This window comes from Dreissena polymorpha, chromosome 9 (assembly GCF_020536995.1).
Source record: "Dreissena polymorpha isolate Duluth1 chromosome 9, UMN_Dpol_1.0, whole genome shotgun sequence".
Taxonomy (NCBI): Eukaryota; Metazoa; Mollusca; class Bivalvia; order Myida; family Dreissenidae; genus Dreissena; species Dreissena polymorpha.
Genome location: NC_068363.1, coordinates 84205143 through 84225993, shown reverse-complemented (window position 1 = coordinate 84225993; position 20851 = coordinate 84205143). Strand labels below are relative to the sequence as shown.

At 37.9% G+C, this 20851-nt stretch overlaps 3 protein-coding genes across 16 annotated transcripts in view; 1 reads left to right on the top strand and 2 right to left on the bottom strand.

Annotated features, from left to right (window-relative positions):
* The window catches only part of LOC127845741 (DNA repair-scaffolding protein-like), a 590230-nt gene that overhangs the window by 486949 nt on the left and 82430 nt on the right, over positions 1–20851 (top strand). The gene's annotated exons all lie outside the window — the stretch shown is intronic.
* The window catches only part of LOC127845750 (vesicle-associated membrane protein/synaptobrevin-binding protein-like), a 257512-nt gene that overhangs the window by 166227 nt on the left and 70434 nt on the right, over positions 1–20851 (bottom strand). The window lies entirely within an intron of this gene.
* Positions 1–20851, bottom strand: part of LOC127845744 (ankyrin repeat and SAM domain-containing protein 6-like) — a 36465-nt gene that overhangs the window by 7248 nt on the left and 8366 nt on the right. Inside the window, exons 3-15 of the mRNA XM_052376856.1 lie at positions 19735–19779; positions 18739–18946; positions 15845–15942; positions 15097–15232; positions 14809–14839; positions 13865–14023; positions 12849–12953; positions 11228–11395; positions 6494–6635; positions 4848–4977; positions 4242–4425; positions 1105–1165; positions 812–879 (exon numbers count right to left, since the gene is read on the bottom strand). Coding sequence (XP_052232816.1) covers positions 812–879; positions 1105–1165; positions 4242–4425; positions 4848–4977; positions 6494–6635; positions 11228–11395; positions 12849–12953; positions 13865–14023; positions 14809–14839; positions 15097–15232; positions 15845–15942; positions 18739–18946; positions 19735–19779 — 1535 coding nt within the window. The remainder of the gene's footprint in view (positions 1–811; positions 880–1104; positions 1166–4241; positions 4426–4847; positions 4978–6493; positions 6636–11227; positions 11396–12848; positions 12954–13864; positions 14024–14808; positions 14840–15096; positions 15233–15844; positions 15943–18738; positions 18947–19734; positions 19780–20851) is intronic.

Below are 20851 nucleotides of genomic sequence, written 5' to 3'. Positions count from 1 at the left end.
AACAGCCGAGCTAATAATAATTAGAGCTTTTCAACAGACGTAACTTATACCATACCCCTGCTTCAATTTGTCACAGGCCATGACAACCATGCACTCAGGAACAAATTAATGACCACGCCCAAATAGTGTGTCATGCATCATTATCTACACTAAATGATGATGACATACTTTTTATTAAATATCATAATAAATGCAGAAGTTTGCTCCAAAAACTTAGAACATTTTATGTTACTGCCATCATAATTGATAAATTCAAGGGCATATCACTCATAAACAAGTGCATTTTAAGGCATGAAAAGGTCATGCACATCTAGACTTCACGTTAAAATATTTAAAGTTTAAATGTCATCGCTTGATAAATATCGAAATTATTCTGCAAACTCAAAGCATTTTATGGGCACTGAATGATAAACTGACCAAACAAAAAAAACAACAGCCAGAGGGACTCCAATATACTCCAATAAATGACAAATCTTTTAAATTACAAGCTATGGCATATATTGTGGGTATTTCAGTTTGGGGCAATCATCAGTCAAAACATTTGAACTTTCTGTCTAAATTACTTGAAATGATCACTAACATATGCTAGAAATCCGTCCACAAATAATTGAAGGATGAAGTGGTATAATCAATGAAACATTTGTAATATGGGACTCTGAATATACTATATACATCTATTGCTTCAACTCTAAAACAACTGAAAGCATTTATTTCTTTATAATGATCGTTTCAAACATTGTAAAATTTATTGAATCATAGTTGACTTAACAAAGAAGAGAATAAACAGTTGAAACTAATTTAAATAGTATACCTCTTGTTCCTCAAATATTGGCTGATACTTTTCTAGAGACAACTTCTTCAAAATAACAGACAATTCATCTGAAAAATACAGAGAAAAGTGATTGATGGCAGAAAAAATATATTTGAATAAAGTTTTATTGTTATAATGATGTACCTGAAGGAAGAAAACAATATTTTAAGATGGGCAGATGTGTTATTTATTATCAGTTTGAAGACTTAAATAGCATCAAAGGCAATTTTGATATAAAAAAGAAGCTTTATAAATACTTGTGGAGAACACAATGTTTCTCATAATTATCCTACCTCCAGGCCCTGCCTCAATTTCATTCACAGAGTCCAGCATTGGTCCGTTCTCATCTGCGTACTGATTGAAACAAGGAAAAATACAAATGATAAAAATTATAACAGTATACATGTATTTTCTTATCAACTGTAGAGAAAATACAGATAAGATAAGGCAAATGTGTTAACATATATAAATTCATATTGCTGGATACAGTGCCTTCCCCAGGAATTTGTTCAGGCGCCCCGGGGCCGACCGGGGGTGGGATCTTTTTTTTAAATTTAACGTGTCAATTCACGTTCTGTGGTGCGTTATAACTCAAAGAAAAACAGCGTCAAAAGACGTCATTTGGTGCGCTATGACTCTTCAAAAAAATCCCCCAGTCATTTAAAAATATATTTTTTTTATATTGTTTAATTGTTTTAAAACTTTTCCGCACAGATAGTAAAATCCCGACTCGAACGATTCCCCAATACATCCGTTTCAACCCGACTCTATTACTGTATACTTACTATTTTTCAAGTTTCTATTTATTATTCGATAACCCCGTTTATTCCGTTTTTATCAATCTCTTTCTGGTAAATATTTACGATAAAAGCTTTCAGTTATTTCTTTAACACAAACCTTGCCATTTTTAAGTGACTATTTATAGATTTGATGAAATATTGCCTCTGAATATGCGTCAATCCCCTGACCTGTTTTGTGCTTGTTAAAACGCTCAATACACGCCACTTGTATGCAATAGACGCGACGTTGTACATGCTGCATAATTTTCGCGCTTTTTTTAATTGAGAAAAAGATTCGACACAAAATAAATTTGCACTGCTAATTTGAAGCAAAAATATTTAACGTTGCGGTAACATTATCATTCGGAAGTGTGTTTCAGATTAAAAACGCGTTAACATCGACTTACGGTAATGGGTTTCGGATTACAAATTTAATTTTTCCCATTTGAGATTTCAACAAATATTAACCGTTGCGTTATAAATTCAACGATAATTTGTTTACACACTTTACGAGTCGAATAAATGTTTTGACGGAATTATGTATGAAATTCACGTTGTCCACGAGGATCACGGCCGGTTGCCATCATCAGTCTTCTAACTATCGATTATCGGACGAAACATTTACAAGTGTGCCTAATTAATTCAACGAAAATTTGTTAAAGCGCATTACATGTCGAATAAATGTCAGAAAAACGAGGTGAATCCGTTCTATAAATGGACATGTTGAAATATACATGTACTGGAATTAAATAAATTGTTATCACATAATTGTAACCGGGAGTCATTTGCACAACTTACTCGCTATAATAATTAATTGTTTACCACTTGCAATTAATTTCTCGTATTAATTATGAGTCATAGGTAACACTTGTTTACAGTAAAAAAGGTGTGATGATGATGCCCGAAACCGTCTTTAATGTTCTGTACTGTACTAATTACCGGTTTTATATTACTCAAATGGTACAACTTCTTGCTAATCAAGCTGCGATAGACTCTTACTTCATGCCCGACGTCAATAAAAAATAATGGTCGATAGTTAACCCCGCCCTCATAAGCATTCGCGTAACCGATTGGACGATGAACTTCACAGTTTGACGACTGGAAAGTTACCAGATACATCCTTGTCAGCATTTAAATGACCGTGTAATGTGGCTAGAATAATCGAAACGCGCGTCATGCTATTCTCTTATCAGTGGATTATCCATTACCCCATGTGGTGTTTATGGCAATTACTTGTGAAAGTAGGTACCGAGTGCTCTTTTAAAACAGGGAATATTGATACACTGATAGGGAAACCTTGATTTTTTTGGACAATCTCAACTTAATTTTTCTGAAGAATACACTGATCGGAAACTTTCAAGCGCCCCGGGGACTCTGATTTCGAAATTCAAGCGCCCCGGCAAGGGGCGCTTAAATGGCCTGGGGAAGACCCTGGGATATATTTCATGTTCATGCAGAGATAAGTATTTTTATAAACTAGACCAGCCCTTTAAAAAAAAGACAAAAGTAAAAGGTCCCTCACCTAAGAACCGAAGTCAGCTTTTGAGATGTTTATTTAATAAATGTGGCTTCTGACCTTGCTTTTTACCCAAAACCATAATGAGATATCATTAGAACATGCGTTTCATTTAAGTTGTAAGTTGAAAACTGCCCAGACCCCTTGTAGCCAAGTTTTAGAACTGACCGGAACATTTTCGAGTCAGCTAAGATACTATTAGAGCAAATGCTCTGAGCATGTTTTAAGAAGATGTGATCAAATGTGACTTTTACTGAGATCAAAAGGTTTTGCTATAACCATATAAGGTAAGCTGCATGTATTTCAAAGGACCTGAACCATTTTCTGACTCACCCAAGATATAAATAGAGCAAATGTTCTGAGGAATATTCATGAAGATGTAAAAAAGGATTCTAGAGGATTTCCCTACAAACTGTTTTTCAGTGGACCAGAATCAATTAAGAACTCAGCCAAGATATCATTACAATAAATATTCTGAGCAAGTCTCATGAAGCTTGGACAAAAATATGACTTCTAGAGTGTCACAAGCTTTTTCTTTAATTGCCCTTATGAACTATTTATTGAGTGACCTGATTTTCAGCAACGATGAATGAAGGACAAAAGACGATCACAAAAGCTCACAATGAGCCTATTGTAATCATGTGAGCTTAAAAATACTACTCATAAAAATCAAAGAATGTGTTAATATTCTGGCACCCTGCTTTGATCAAAGAGTGGAGATACTTATGAGCAGATGACAATGCACAGCACAGCTGCTGCAACAGCATTAGTGCAGTCAAAAACTTGATCACTTAGCTGAGGGCAAAATTAAAGATGTGATTTTATGGTGAACCCGTACAAACAGCGGGATATCCAATTAAGAGGCAAGACATTGCTGAAACTATTATCATCATATGAACCTTGCTCTGGGACAACTCCTGTGTGTAAAGTGCATTGAGCACATGCTAATATGGGACAACACTTGCCACCTACACTGGATTTGTGTGCAGAACAGACCTCATTTATGAATAAAAAAATCCACAAAATCATAAAAAGTTGACACGGATAAGCCTGTGCAGACAGAACAGGCTAATCTAAGACTCTTTATACACATGATTTAAGCCCAGTTTTTCTAGAACAAGGCATATTTGTGTACCTTGCCAGGTGTTGGTGAGGGAGATGGTGTAAGTGTGGAGTTGGTGCTTCCCTTGGATGACGTGCTACGTCCCCGTGAGGAGCGTATGGGCGTCTGGGAGGAACTGCCGCTCGTACCACTGGTGCCGCTAGTGGAACTGTTTGGGGATGTTGTGTTGGACATGGTCCGTAACACTGATGGCTTTCTGAAACAGAACAACAATAACACATGAACAGAACCATGACATAAGCGCACATGAGGTCAAAATACTATTTTAAACTGGAGGTGTTCATAACCTCAGTTTAACTTGCAGTGTGAACTATATTATGAGTGATTTCCTACTAACTATAAGAATCTTGGCTAAAACGTAAAAACAGCAACAACAAAAAATGCATTTCAATTTTAAACCATAAATAACCTGGCCTATGAAAGACTTATGGTGCCATAAAGAATCAGTAAAGCAATATAAGGAAGTGTAATTCAAGTGCACAATTCATTTATTTACCCTGAATAACAAACATACTGGGATAGTAAGAATTTCATGTTTAAACATTCTATACTTAAGACTGATCTGAAGTTTATGACCTTACTTTGTGATAACTTGGTATCAGAGATTTATTTATGTACCTGGGCATGAAGATCCTTGAGGAGGTATAGCTGGGGGTGGAGAACATTGGGTTCCTCTCAGAGAACATTGGGTTCCTCTCCGTAGTGAAAGACGATGGCGTGGGCATGAACAGGCCGGTACTCTGGTCACCTAGGAGACAATTGATACTCAAGTGATGAGTAACCTGTGAGAGGAGACAAGTGCTGTATGCCACATGAGAAGCCTACAGAGCATTATTTACTACAGTATTTTCTTGATTATTAGGCAGATTGACTATATGACAGGATCTCAACTTTTCAGTCAATATGATGGTATTTTGCATTGACTTCATACTAAGACAGTGTCAAACAAGAATATCAGTGAAGCTCCCTGATGATGCGCTTTGTCAATGTATGTGTTAATAAACACCTAAAAATATCTATTATTAGCCTCTGTGACCTTGACTCAGTGACCTCAAGAAAAGGTAGAGGTCCATGCAAGGTACCTACATGCCAAATATGAAAGGGATTGGTTAAGTATTGAAGGCGCTATGAGAAACTGTAGCAAAAGAGGGACAGAAAAATCTATTATTATCCTCATTGACTTTGACCTTGACCCCAGTGACCTCAAACCTCATGAAAAGGTAGAGGTCCATGCAAGGTACCTACATGCCAAATATGAAAGAGATCGGTTAAGTATTGAAGGTGCTATGAGAAACTGTAACAAAAGAGTGACGGAAAAATCTATTATCAGCCTCAGTGACCTTGACCTTGACCCCAGTGACCTCAAACCTCATCAAAAGGTAGAGGTTCATGCAAGGTACCTACACGCCAAATATGAAAGAGATCGGTTAAGTATTGAAGGTGCTATGAGAAATTGTAACAAAAGAGTGAAGGAAAAATCTATCATCAGCCTCAGTGACCTTGACCCCGTGACCTCATCAAAAGGTAGAGGTCCATGCAAGGTACCTACATGCCAAATATGAAAGAGATCGGTTAAGTATTGAAGATGCTATGAGAAACTGTAACAAAAGTGTGACAGAAGAATCTATTATAAGCCTCAGTGACCTTGACCTTGACCCCAGTGACCTCAAACCTCATCAAAAGGTAGAGGTCCATGCAAGGTACCTTTGCCAAATATGAAAGAGATCGGTTAAGTATTAAAGGTGCTATGAGAAACAGTAACAAAAGTGTGACGGAAGTAAGGAAGGAAGGAAGGAAGGACAAACTGGCAACTATATGCTCCGCCGAAATTTTATTTCGGGAAGCATAAAAAACCACCATAGAATTTTTTTCCCAACAAAACCAGATTTACCTTTAAATAATTATTTTATAATTATATAATACAAATATTCCAATGCATTGTGTAAATCAACAAAACACAACTATAAACGAAATGGTCCCTGACTTCACTCCTTTTTAAGTTTAGTGAATTTCCTTAGGAGCTGACACAGGTACTGCTGAAACCATTTACGTGAACGCACATGAGTGTCACATCTGGCACTTATGATAATCATTCACAAGTGTTGTACTATTTCACAACACATGACATAGTGTAGTGTCATAAGTGGCGGAAGCAATTAGATAAACATCAAGATAAAGAATTTGTGATTTGACAACTTCAAGCAGTCCTTTTAACGCAAAGAATGTTATGTTATTTCACTGTATTTCCTAGGTATATATCTTACCAGATGAGTTTGGGCTTGGGTTACTACTGTTTTGTGTGAATCTAGCAGAGTTAGTGGGTGAGATCTGACTGGCAAATCCACTGCTCTGTGTGTTCTGCAGGAACTTCATCGGCCGTAGTATTGGCCTCTCATGACCTGAACTCTGTACCATAAAAAAATGAATCCATTAAATATAAATATGCTGATGTCTTTCAATAAATTGATTCAGGCTGTCCAGTGTTAGCTACGTGGTTGGTACACCTACTTCTCACCTAGGCAACTGGGTTTCAATTCATGTTTCTGTGCGTGTGGGGTTGGCTAGATGTTACCATTCTGGACAGGTGGGAATTCCTTTAGGTACTCTAGTTTCCAACTAAAGCACAAGACCACTCTAAAACTAGAGCTTTGTCACAGACGTGACGAATACCCCCACATGCCGCATTGACACAGAATATTTAGCATGTTGTCTTCACAAAAAACGGCGGACACCATGCTGAATGTTTAAAACGCACTATGTGACCCCGTGACCTAGTTTTTGACCTGGCATGGCCCATGTTCGAACTTGACCTACACATCACCTAGATACAACTTCTGGCCAAGTTTAGTGAAGATTGGATGAAAACTACTTGAATTAGAGAGCGGACACCATGCTCAATGTTTACAATGCACTAAGTGACACTGTGACCTAGTTTTCAACCTGCCATGACCCATGTTCGAACTTGGCCTAGACATCATCTAGATACAACTTCTGACCAAGTTTGGTGAAGCTCAGATGAAAACTACTTGAATTAGAGAGCAGACACCGTGCTCAATGTTTAAAACGCACTAAGTGACCCGGTGACCTAGTTTTTGACCCTGCATGACCCATATTTGAACTTGACCTAGACATCATCTAGATAAAACATCTGACCAAGTTTGGTGAAGATCTGATGAAAACAACTTGAATTAGAGAGCGGACACCATGCTCAATGTTTAAAACGCACTAAGTGACCCGGTGACCTAGTTTTTGACCCTGCATGACCCATATTTGAACTTGACCTAGACATCATTTAGATAAAACATCTGACCAAGTTTGGTGAGGATCTGATGAAAACAACTTGAATTAGAGAGCTGTTGTGAATGTAACGTAACGTCATTTGCCGCGCCGCGCTTAAGTGTATTACGTCCCTGACGTCACGCCATTTGTTGTTGTTTATATACGTCATTGTTTATATTTGAATCTGAAGTAAAGGGAAGAACCTGAACGCACAACGCTTTGTACCTCTATTATCCCACACGATCGCGATATTGGTGCCGTTACAAAAAAAAATGAATCTACAGAGAATACAGATACAGAGAGAGGGTCACCGCCGTTTCATTGAGAAATATTTGGAGAAAATCGAACAATCTAAGGAGAACAATTCATTGACCGATTTTCACGCTATTCTCAACGCTATTGAAGCGAAAGTCACGATTCTAGAAACACTGAATGAGAAAATACTTTCACAGACGGAGATAGAGGGATTGGAGGAAGAAATATTTCAAACAGACACGTATTCAGCGGAACTGGATATCCAGCTGTGTCGCTTACAAGCTTTCCGAGATCAACAGGAGAAGAGAGCAGCCCCGCATGCTACCGATCTACCACGAGATGACCAGAGAAATTTAAGTAATCAGCAGTGCAACAGCAATGGTTTGAACCCAGACGCTTCTTCTTTCTTTCCCGACAGAACTGTGACGCCAGGAAGTGTGGCGGCGAACTCTAACAGCCTGGCTCCCGGCGATGTTGTACTGAAGATAGGAAACGTGAACGCCACGAACATCAGCCACAACGAGGCCCAGGAGGTGGTCTGCGGGGCCACAAACATCCTGCAACTCACAATCAAGAAAGGTCCCGGAAAAAGCGCCTCTATGTCACCCACGCCCATCGGGTCCGGTCAGTTTTCGACCCCTCTGGAGAAACGTGATAAATACTCTACACTTCCAGATTATCGTATCGGAACTGGGTACCAAGCACTTAATAATGTATCTAGTGGATATAATAACGGCCAAGAAAGTAGTGCATATGACATGCGTCAGTTGGAACAAACTCCGCCAATGTCTGGGCAACAATCACAACATAATAAGTACCCTTATATGTCGAAATCTGGTATTCAGTTACAGTTGAATCCACCAACTCAAATTGATATACGAAATGACAACAGCTACAACCAAAGAGGAGATTATAACGATGGTGGTAGTTACAGTCAGCCAATGTCGCATGTGCAATATACGAACGGAAATAGGACTGAGTCTCCGTATCAAAGGCAAATATCGGTAGGTTCTAATCGTCAATTTCCTTATTCAGTTCACCCTCAAAGTTATTTTAAAAAACCTACTCCATTTTCTCCCGGTTGTGCAGATAACTTCACCGACAACAGCCCACAGCATCCACGTGCTCAAAGGCAGACGTCGTCCGGAAGTCAGCCAGTTGGTAATGTGTACGACGCGACAATTAGCCCTGGCTTTAAGTCCTGCTCTTACATGTCAGACGAACCTCCGCCTACCCCACCCCCACCTGACCTATCAACCGACTCGTTCCTTCAAGCGTTCCGGAGATTTGCCAGCCGAAAGTCGTTGCCCACGGTGATGGTATTAGACAATGCTACGACATATATTGCTGCTTTCAATCACCTTAAGAAGCTATTCAACTACCAAGTCGTACAAGAAGAACTTAGCAGAAATGGAACAGAGCGGCGATTTATTCCCAAAACGTACAACGTGCAAACTCTAACCATTAGAGACAGTCAATGATATTGAATAGAAACTATTTAAGTATTAAAAGTTAAACGCGCAATTGTGATTGAAATACTGAAATAGACAGCTGAGTGTACATGTAATTGAAATACGAGAGACAGTTAAGAAATTGTTATTCATAAACTGAGTGATAGACATTTGATATTAATTTCAAATTAACGTGTATACTCGTGATCAAATTAGTGTTTCTGCAATCTTACGATTGTCACGAATGATTCAGGATTTCATAAGTAATGATACATATTCTCCTCTGATTGTTAATAATTGTCACTTTTCGCGGCCCCCAGAATGTTGTGAATGTAACGTAACGTCATTTGCCGCGCCGCGCTTAAGTGTATTACGTCCCTGACGTCACGCCATATTTGTTGTTGTTTATATACGTCATTGTTTATATTTGAATCTGAAGTAAAGGGAAGAACCTGAACGCACAACGCTTTGTACCTCTATTATCCCACACGATCGCGATAAGAGCGGACACCATGCTCAATGTTTAAAACGCACTAAGTGACCCCGTGACCTAGTTTTTGACCTGCCATGACCCATGTTCGAACTTGGCCTAGACATCATCTAGATACAATTTCTTACCAAGTTTGGTGAAGATCTGATGAAAACAACTTGAATTAGAGTTCAAGTTCACTCCTATATACCCCCTAAACTTCGTTTGTGGGGGTATAATAAGATGCCTTTAATTTAAGCACAAATACAATCTAGCTGAAAATTGCAGCCTTATCCCTTGTCCCAATTTTGTCGCGCGTCTAGTAAGTTAACTAGAGCTTTGTGACAGATGTGACAAATACCCCCACATGCCACATTGACACAGAATATTTTGCATGTTGTCTTCACAAAAAATAGCGGAAACCATGCTCAATGTTTAAAACGCACTAAGTGACCCCGTGACCTGGTTTTTAACCCTGCATGGCCCATGTTCGAACTTGACCTACACATCATCTAGATACAACTTCTGACCAAGTGTGGTAAAGATCGGATGAAAACTACTTGAATTAGAGAGCATACACCATGCTGAATGTGTAAAAGGTACTAAGTGACCCCGTGACCTAGTTTTTGACTTGCCATGACCCATGTTCAAACTTGGCTTAGACATCATCTAGATACAATTTCTGACCAAGTTTGGTGAAGATCTGATGAAAACTACTTGAATTAGAGAGCGGAAAACATGCTGAATGTTTAAAACGCACTAAGTGACCCGGTGACCTAGTTTTTGACCCGTCAAGGCCCATGTTCGAACTTGGCCTAGACAACATCTAGATACAACTTCTGACCAAGTTTGGTCAAGATCGGATGAAAACTACTTAAATTAGAGAGCGGACACAGACCGAACGACAGACCGACATACAGACCGACAAACAAGCTCACTCCTATATACCCCCCTAAACTTCGTTTAGTGGGGGTATAATTAGGTGGGAGTGATGGACACACTCCTGGTCCATTCATAATGCAGCCACAGTCACGGAAAGACTTCATAAACTTCGAAATACACACACAATAAATTGATTGGGTCATTGCAGCTATACTGAGCTGAGTGTAAGGGGGCTTGACAAGTACTTGAGCAGTGCATTTTCATGTTACTATGGTTTCTGAATGTGTTTATTCTTAGCATGTCACTGGAAAACATGATTGATAGTGGACAACAAATGTGGAACTATGAACATCTTTAGGTCTGGGCCTATATTCACCAACCCATCCTTAGACTTCAGAATTGAGTATAGTCTGAGACTCCATAAATATACCTTGCATAGGTACATGCTAACAATTGGTTCTTATATAATTAACAAATTGTTCTTAACAAAGAATTATACAGTTAAAGGTGTTAACGGCCATGCAAGACTTAATTTTCAAGGAGTTTTATAACATTACAGTTGTTAGAATATTCTTCCTTTTTATACTTAAGACTCTGAATTGGTTGGTTAATATGGGCTCTGGTTATCAAATGTTAATGTGTTACTTAAAATCAAAACTCACTACAGAGCTGTTTCCATCGAGGCCTGTCATTGTAGTTTTTGCTCGACCCCCAAGTCCTCTCCAGGGTCGGCCAGGGCTGTCGAGATCAAATGAGGGTGGGGGCAAAAAAGGGGGGATAACTGGCTTCAAGGTGTCGCTGGACACATTGGAATGGGGCGGGTTGATATCCTGTAAAATATACAGTCTCAATCATAGCACACAAACAACATCCTACCACAACACACATCATAGCACACAAACAACATTCTACCATAACACACATCATAGCACACAAACAACATTCTACCATAACACACATCATAGCACACAAACAACATTCTACCACAACACACATCATTGCACACAATCAATATCCTACCACAACACACATCATAGCACACAAACAACATTCTACCATAACACACATCATAGCACACAAACAACATTCTACCACAACACACATCATAGCACAAAACAATAGTCTACCACAACACACATTAAAGCACACAAACAACATCCTACCATAACACACATCATAGCACACAAACAACATCCTACCACAACACACATCATAGCACACACACAACATTCGACCACAACACACATCATAGCACACAAACAACATTCTACCACAACAAACATCATAGCACACACACACAACATTCTACCACAACACACATCATATCACACAAACAACATTCTATCATAATACACATCATAGCATGCAAACAATATTATACCACAACACACATCATAGCATACAAACAACATTCTACCACAACACACATCATATCACACAAACAACATTCTACCACAACACATATCAAAGCACACAAACAATAATCTACCACAACACACATCAAAGCACATAAAAATTCTACCACAAAACACATCACAGCACACAAAAAACATTCTACCACAACACACATCATAGCACACAAACAATATTCTACCACAACACACATCATAGCACACAAACAATATTCTACCACAACACACATCATAGCACACAAACAACATTCTACCACAACACACATCATAGCACGCAAAAAACATTCTACCACACCACACATCATAGCCGCACACAATATTCTACCACAACACACATCACAGCACACAAACAACATTCTACCACAACACACAACATGGCACACAAACAACATTCTACCACAAAACACATCATAGCATGCAAACAATATTCTACCAAAACACACATCATTGCACTCAAAAAACATTCTACCACAACACACATCATAGCACACAAACAACATTCTACCACAACACACAAAGTTCTTGATGTATTGACCTAACTAGAAATGCTTGAAAGACACGTATGTCCCCAGAACACATGTTTCGAAGAAATCTTAGCTTTCTTTATTCAAAAGCTGCAGAAAAATTAAAGATGCATCACATGAAAAACTGTTTTTAAATCTTGGGTTTTTTCCCAAAAATGAAATGTCATTCACCTATTAGTTACATCACACAAAATGCATCCCCAAATGTGTTTTTCATGCAAAATTTTCCCCAATTTTGAAGGCTAGGGCCATTTACCCAAAAGGGGTGTAAAAACCCTGGTGTCCTACCCCAAAATGAATTTTTTTCCATTATATCCTAGTTCGCCAACAAAAGAGAGACAACTTACAAGTGTGTAAAGTGCAGCACTTTTCTTCGTCTCCTGTTTCATGGTCTCATAGCTTGTCATGGACTTGGCCACAGGCTCCATTACAAAGTTGTTCTTCTTGGGAGACTGAAATGTGACCACACAGAGACTAGTCATGTATTAAACCTCAGATATATACTGATTCCTTGAAAAAAAAGTGTGAATTTCATCAACCCAAGAAAATACTTTAACCACTGGAGAAATTATTTTCAATTTTGACAAATTCTACTGTTGCCCTTCAAGAATGCAACACTTTTAATTGAACAGAAACAGCGTTATACTTAATCAATGTGTATTTCTCACACTGACTTCCCATTTAACAAGCGCCTTTTAATGCTAATATACCTATACATTGGATGGCACCATGCAATGCAGTGACAATGCAAGGCGATATTTATATTATAACATGTCAATGGTGTGACATGGTAAAAAATTGGCCCAAGAGTCAAAGCCGCCAAAGGAGTGTTTAAACAGCAAATCATATCTGTGCTGTTACCTTTTATTAACATACCTTAAAAACACAACCAAAGCATAATTTAGCACCATTTATTTAAGTCTGTGCAATAAAAGGTTTTTACAATGTATTTCTATTTAAAAGATACCCCAAAAATGACAATACCTAATAAGACATCATCTGTGCATGTAGGTTTCATTCAAACCATATAAAGAATAAATAAGAAGTCAACCATTTGACATGCTTATGAGTTGAATATCAAAACACAAGTGTTGTGTAATTAATAAGTAAATGATTCTTGATAATTTAAATTTAATTGTTAACAAATTGTGGCCATGTAATTAAAAAAAGCATCATTCTCATATAAAAAACCAACAACTTAATGTGTGTTCAATCTACAGATGCCATTTTTATATTTCTAATGACGTAATTTTCAGTTAACTGTTATTGCTGGGCAACAACCTTTAAATTTTGCATCATTTTTTCAAATTATATTAAATTAACTATTTGATATAATTGAGTACAAAACCAAGCTGTATATTACCACTTGTGGACTGTGAGCTGCAATCTGAGCTGGTATGTCATGAAGGCTCTCCGTCTGCCCCTCCAGTGTGAGAGGGACCAGGCGCGTGCTGGACGTACTGTTAAACGTGCGTCCGATCTTCAGGTTCCGGAACCGGTTGGACAGTCTGTTCAGCCAGCCCTGCATGTACAACATGTCCATCAAAATATCATATAAGCAAAATGTATCGTACAGGCAAGTTATATATTAGAGTGTAATATGACGATGGAGAGTTTAATAAAATTGAGCCTCTCTCAGGGACAACGGTGTAAATGCATGTGCGTAAAGTGTCGTCCCAGATAGGATGTGCAGTCTACACAGGCTAATGAGGGACAACACTTTCTGCTTTTGACATAATTTTTCAATTTAAGAAAGTCTCTTCTTAACAAAAATTCAATGTAGGCGGAAAGTGTCGTCCCTGATTAGCCTGTGCAGACTCACTGGATTTAACCCAGATATCCCAGATCAATGCTCATATTAAATGCAGCAAAATGTACCATATACGGTAGTCATATTTATAGTAAAATACATGTATGATACTGGAGAGATTTACACAAGAAGTTAATGAAATGTTTTTTAGCAGATTTTTCGCTGTTTTGTTTGAACAGTATTTCAGTCCCTTAGGGAAGTCAGTAAACCAACTCACGTATTTCCTGGACAAGCTGGTTAACAACCACTTATTGAACATACTAATGCCAGTAACTGACCAACTCAACATGTATACCAGGTAGGGGAGAGGGGCAGTAGCCATGCAATACATCATGGGTATTATCAGCTTACCAACTTCCATAAAGACTAGTTGAATATCAAAGAAAACATATGATACTGCAGAGTTCATAATAGGAGCTAATGGAGCTTTTACTGTTTTTCTTATTTAAAAGCATATTATTCAACTGATTTATAGCATATAAAATAAAAACTTTTACCTTTAGTCCACTTTTTGGTTGATCATCCATTCTGCAATAAAAATAAATGTGACTTTCTCAAACATAAGTATTTGTTAATCATAACAGAAGATAAAATACCCAAACATTCATAATGACAGAGATTCGATTGAAATATCAAATATAAATTCATTGTGAGGAACTGAATCTTAATGAAATAATATAATGTTTACCATAAGACACAACAAGCATTAGATTTTTATAACATTGTTGCAAATACAAACTGCTGACACAAATATTGACTAATAAACACTATGTCTCTCAACTCACAGCTGGTCTGAGGTAAATGTAAGTGATTGTGTAGTTCCGTTCTGTTTTGGCCAGCTGCGCGGATTCTTTGGTTTGTCTCCTTTATTCATGTGCATGGCTTTCGCAAGCAGACGCAGCAGGTCTGTGTCAACATCATCTGCACACAAAAATCAAACAGCAAGCAAGTGTCTTAGTAGTCGGTAAAGACCCAACAATAACATTGAAGTTATGGCCAATATTTACAATTAATATGTTATTATTGAAGTACTTCATGAACACAAATGTTCTCCATTTTTAAGCAGGAAAACACAGGTACCATGCATGTGATGTCATAAAGTGAATTTTGGGATAAGTCTATATTTGACATCAAATCAAGTCAGGGGTATTTCCAATTAAAATGCGTTAATCATGTAACGAGATATGCGACTATCGTGCAGTGTTCTTATTCAAGCAATCGTCAAATACATTTAAATATGCATTGATGCAACATGTAAAATCTATTTTCTGAAAGTTGGACAAATTTAAAGTAAATTTATGTGAAAAGTATGAATATACATTTTAGATCCTATGCAGAAGTTTAACAAGTTTGTATAAACAAAAACAATCTATTAATTCTACAGTGCGCATTCATTTATGAGAAAAATCAACCAGCATTTGTCTGTGCTCAACTTGTTATAAGACATACAAAATTGTTACTTTGACAGATTATGCATTCATATTGTCTTTTTGTAAATCAATAAATTTTTGTGTTCACACAGTTTGCACTCACCAATCAGTGATGCCATGTCAAATGCAGTGCACCCATTTTTAGCCTGGATTGTCACATCAGCACACACATTGATCAGGAATATTGCCACGGACTTCTTCCTACAAACATCATGTAACACTGCAACTCTACACAACCACGAGCTCAAAGTAGCAAGTAATAGAAATTAGAATTTCAGTAACTGTTCAAGATGTATAGAAATAAGAACCCCAAGTCCTTCAAAATTAAATGTGTGAGATAAGTTATGGACTGCATACAATTCAATCTGTAATTTAAGTACTTGTTGCTTGTGCTATACAAAGTTGCAAATCGCTATTTGGTTGATTTGTTTTCTTGCTGTGAAAGACATGCTTCATTTTTTGACATTACACAAAATGTTCAGACTTAGCTGGTGAAAACAATATAAATACAGTATTAATAAAGTATCTTTACTCATAATTGCAAAGAAGCTAATACATAGGTTTTAATCAACAGATGTTAATAGAAAATAAATCACAATGATTCAGGACTCAATCTGCTATTCACCATTTGTGAATTTTAATGACCCCACATTTAAACATTTGACTGATTAAAATTTATTTTGTTACAAAAGTGAACTGTAAACATGTGTAAGTAAAGCCCACCATATGCCTTTAACAAGAATTAAATTGTTGTTAACTTAATTGAGCTTAACACAAGTTTCACAGTTTGTGGTGATTTGCAATCATTTGAGGCAAATCATATTAATAATTGTACAATGTGCTTTTGTTTAACCAGCGAAATAAAAAAAGTAATAAATCCACAAATGGTAGAATCAATCGCCGAGTAACAAGTTTCTTCTAAATGATAAATGATTGTAGTCTGAAATTGAGCCTTGCTGTGGCAAAACAGTGCTTCATGCATGTTTTGTAAAGTGTCGTCCCAGATTAGCCTGTGCACAGTGCTTCATGCATGTTTTGTAAAGTGTCGTCCCAGATTAGCCTGTGCACAGTGCTTCATGCTTGTTTTGTAAAGTGTTGTCCCAGATTAGCCTGTGCACAGTGCTTCATGCTTGTTTTGTAAAGTGTCGTCCCAGATTAGCCTGTGCACAGTGCTTCATGCTTGTTTTGTAAAGTGTCGTCCCAGATTAGCCTGTGCACAGTGCTTCATGCTTGTTTTGTAAAGTGTCGTCCAAGATTAGCCTGTGCACAGTGCTTCATGCATGTTTTGTAAAGTGTCTTCCCAGATTAGCCTGTGCACAGTGCTTCATGCATGTTTTGTAAAGTGTCGTCCAAGATTAGCTTGTGCACAGTGCTTCATGCATGTTTTGTAAAGTGTTGTCCCAGATTAGCCTGTGCAGAGTGCTTCATGCTTGTTTTGTAAAGTGTCATCCCAGATTAGCCTGTGCACAGTGCTTCATGCTTGTTTTGTAAAGTGTCGTCCAAGATTAGCCTGTGCACAGTGCTTCATGCATGTTTTGTAAAGTGTCTTCCCAGATTAGCCTGTGCACAGTGCTTCATGCATGTTTTGTAAAGTGTCGTCCCAGATTAGCCTGTGCACAGTGCTTCATGCATGTTTAGTAGTGTTGTCCCAGATTAGCCTGTGCACAGTGCTTCATGCATGTTTTGTAAAGTGTTGTCCCAGATTAGCCTGTGCAGAGTGCTTCATGCTTGTTTTGTAAAGTGTCATCCCAGATTAGCCTGTGCACAGTGCTTCATGCTTGTTTTGTAAAGTGTCGTCCAAGATTAGCCTGTACACAGTGCTTCATGCAAGTTTTGTAACGTGTCGTCCCAGATTAGCCTGTGCACAGTGCTTCATGCAAGTTTTGTAAAGTGTCGTCCCAGATTAGCCTGTGCACAGTGCTTCATGCATGTTTAGTAGTGTTGTCCCAGATTAGCCTGTGCACAGTGCTTCATGCAAGTTTTGTAAAGTGTCGTCCCAGATTAGCCTGTGCACAGTGCTTCATGCATGTTTAGTAGTGTTATCCCAGATTAGCCTGTGCACAGTGCTTCATGCATGTTTTGTAAAGTGTCTTCCCAGATTAGCCTGTGCACAGTGCTTCATGCTTGTTTTGTAAAGTGTCGTCCAAGATTAGCCTGTACACAGTGCTTCATGCATGTTTTGTAAAGTGTCTTCCCAGATTAGCCTGTGCACAGTGCCTCATGCTTGTTTTGTAAAGTGTCGTCCCAGATTAGCCTGTGCACAGTGCTTCATGCTTGTTTTGTAAAGTGTCGTCCAAGATTAGCCTGTGCACAGTGCTTCATGCATGTTTTGTAAAGTGTCGTCCCAGATTAGCCTGTGCACAGTGCTTCATGCATGTTTTGTAAAGTGTCGTCCCAGAGTAGCCTGTGCACAGTGCTTCATGCTTGTTTTGTAAAGTGTCGTCCCAGATTAGCCTGTGCACAGTGCTTCATGCTTGTTTTGTAAAGTGTCGTCCCAGATTAGCCTGTGCACAGTGCTTCATGCATGTTTTGTAAAGTGTCGTCCCAGATTAGCCTGTGCACAGTGCTTCATGCATGTTTTGTAAAGTGTTGTCCCAGATTAGCCTGTGCACAGTGCTTCATGCTTGTTTTGTAAAGTGTCGTCCCAGATTAGCCTGTGCACAGTGCTTCATGCTTGTTTTGTAAAGTGTTGTCCCAGAATAGCCTGTGCACAGTGCTTCATGCATGTTTTGTAAAGTGTTGTTCCAGATTAGCCTGTGCACAGAGCTTCATGCATGTTTTGTAAAGTGTCGTCCCAGATTAGCCTGTGCACAGGCTAATCTGGGAAATAAATTTCTGCCTATAATGGATTTTCTGTTAAAAGAGACTCCCTTTCAACAAAAAATTCCATAAAAGCGGAAAACACAGACTGCACAGGCTAATCTAAGAAGACACTTTAGGCACATGCATTAAGCCCAGTTTTCCAAGAACAAGGCTAAATTCTATATAACATCCCACCCGTGATACGTGGCCTGCATGAGGGCGGTCCAGCCACTGATATTGTCCTGCTTGTTGATGTTGCAGCCCCTCTCTACCAGGAGCTGAGCGATATCCAACCGTCCTGTCATTGCAGCGAACATCAGTGGTGTGGCGCCATCTTGAGGTGAGCACGTGTCACGTTGACTCACATCTATGTCAAGGATGTCACGTATCCGCTGAATATTGCCTGATGATAAGAAATGTCATAAGAACTAATTATATATAGTAAGAAAGGAAATCAGGAATTTAACAAGTTCACATACTGGTCATAAAATATAATTAACAAGGCTATTGTCAAGCAAAATGGTCCACTACCGGCTCCACCACTGTCAGAAATTCCACTATTTTCAGATTATTATTTTTGGTTGCCATAGCAACCACAATTTTTGACGTAGGAAAAAAATGAAATAACGTGCATAATGTCCATATTGCCATCTATCCATGTTGCAAGTTTCATGAAAAAATATTAAGAACTTTTAAAGTTATCGCAGGATCCAGAAAACCACCATTTTCAGCAGTATTTCAAGTCTATTTGTTGCCATAGCAACCAGAATTTTTGACGTAGGAACAAAATGAAATGACGTGCATAATGTCCATATTGCCATCTATCTATGTTTCAAGTTTCATAAAAAAATATTAAGAACTTTAAAAGTTATCGCAGGATCAAGAAAAGTGTGACAGACAGACTCACAGACAGACAGACACACAGAGCGCAAACCATAAGTCCCCTCCGGTGAAACCGGTAGGGGACTTTAATGCAATTAAAATAAAAGAATTTCTATTAATTGTAGCGACTTATAGCAAAATTCTGATAAATTATTAAATTATTTTGATTAATTAAATGAAATAAGATAGAGATAGATTAACGGTATTATATTTAAAGTGACGAAACATATTGTGAAATATGGTATGGTATGTTTGAAATATGTTTAGTAGATTTTAAATTTATGGTAAAAATTAAACAATAAACATTACCTTGTTTAGCTGCTTCAATAACATCCGGTTTCCTTTCTTCAGGTTCTGAAAACAGATATTTCAACAGCACAAATGTGTCTATATACAAATTTGTGCTTATCATTATAATTTCAAGATCAAGTTTTGTTAATAAATACCAGGCATATTACTGGAAGTTCTGCAAGTTTATTTATGAAAACAAGTGATGTGTTTGTCAGAAACACAATGCCCCCTATTGCGCCCCTTTGAAGCCATATATTTGACCTTTGACCTAGATGACCTTCACCTTTCACCACTCAAAATGTGCAGCTCCATGAGATACACATGCATGCCAAATATCAAGTTGCTATCTTCAATAGTGCAAAAGTTATAACCAAGGTTAAAGTTTTGGGACCCATATATTTGACCTTGAAGGATGACCTTTACCTTTCACCACTCAAAATGTGCAGCTCCATGAGATACACATGCATGTCAAATATCAAGCTTTCTTCAATATTGCAAAAGTTATTTCAAAAGTTTACCTTTGAGGTTAAAGTTTGGAGACAGAATGACAGACAGACAGGCCAAAAACAATATACCCACGCTCATTCGATCAGGGGCATAAAAAGAAGACCTTGTCCCGTTGGAGTTGCAGAACAATTTTTTGCTTGTCAAAACTAATAATTTTCTTTTGCGGACAATCAGACCACCGTTCAAGTTGAGTCCTGCATTTGGTCTGAATATATTTGATGATTTCTATGTCTCCACATATGAACAGTTGGTTATTTTTTCTATATATTATTTAAGAAATAATATTTTTCTATCATGGTTTGTTGACAAATAACCCACAGTAAGGAGCATAGATGTGTAGGAATTAAATCATGAGTGGGAAGCACAAGTGATTTGATAACACGCATCTATACTCCTTACTGTTGATTATTCGACAACAAACCATCATAGAAAAATATTATTTCGATTCAAACATGATTCTGATTTGGTTCAAGCTTTTGGACGTGAACTATATTTTTCAATACTCCGCCCTTCTTTGTACAAAGTTCACTATTTAGTGACGTCATTGAATTGTACAACCATATGACAGCGTTTTCATTCATAAATATTTTGCAAATGACGTCACTTTCATTGAGAACAAAAATCATAG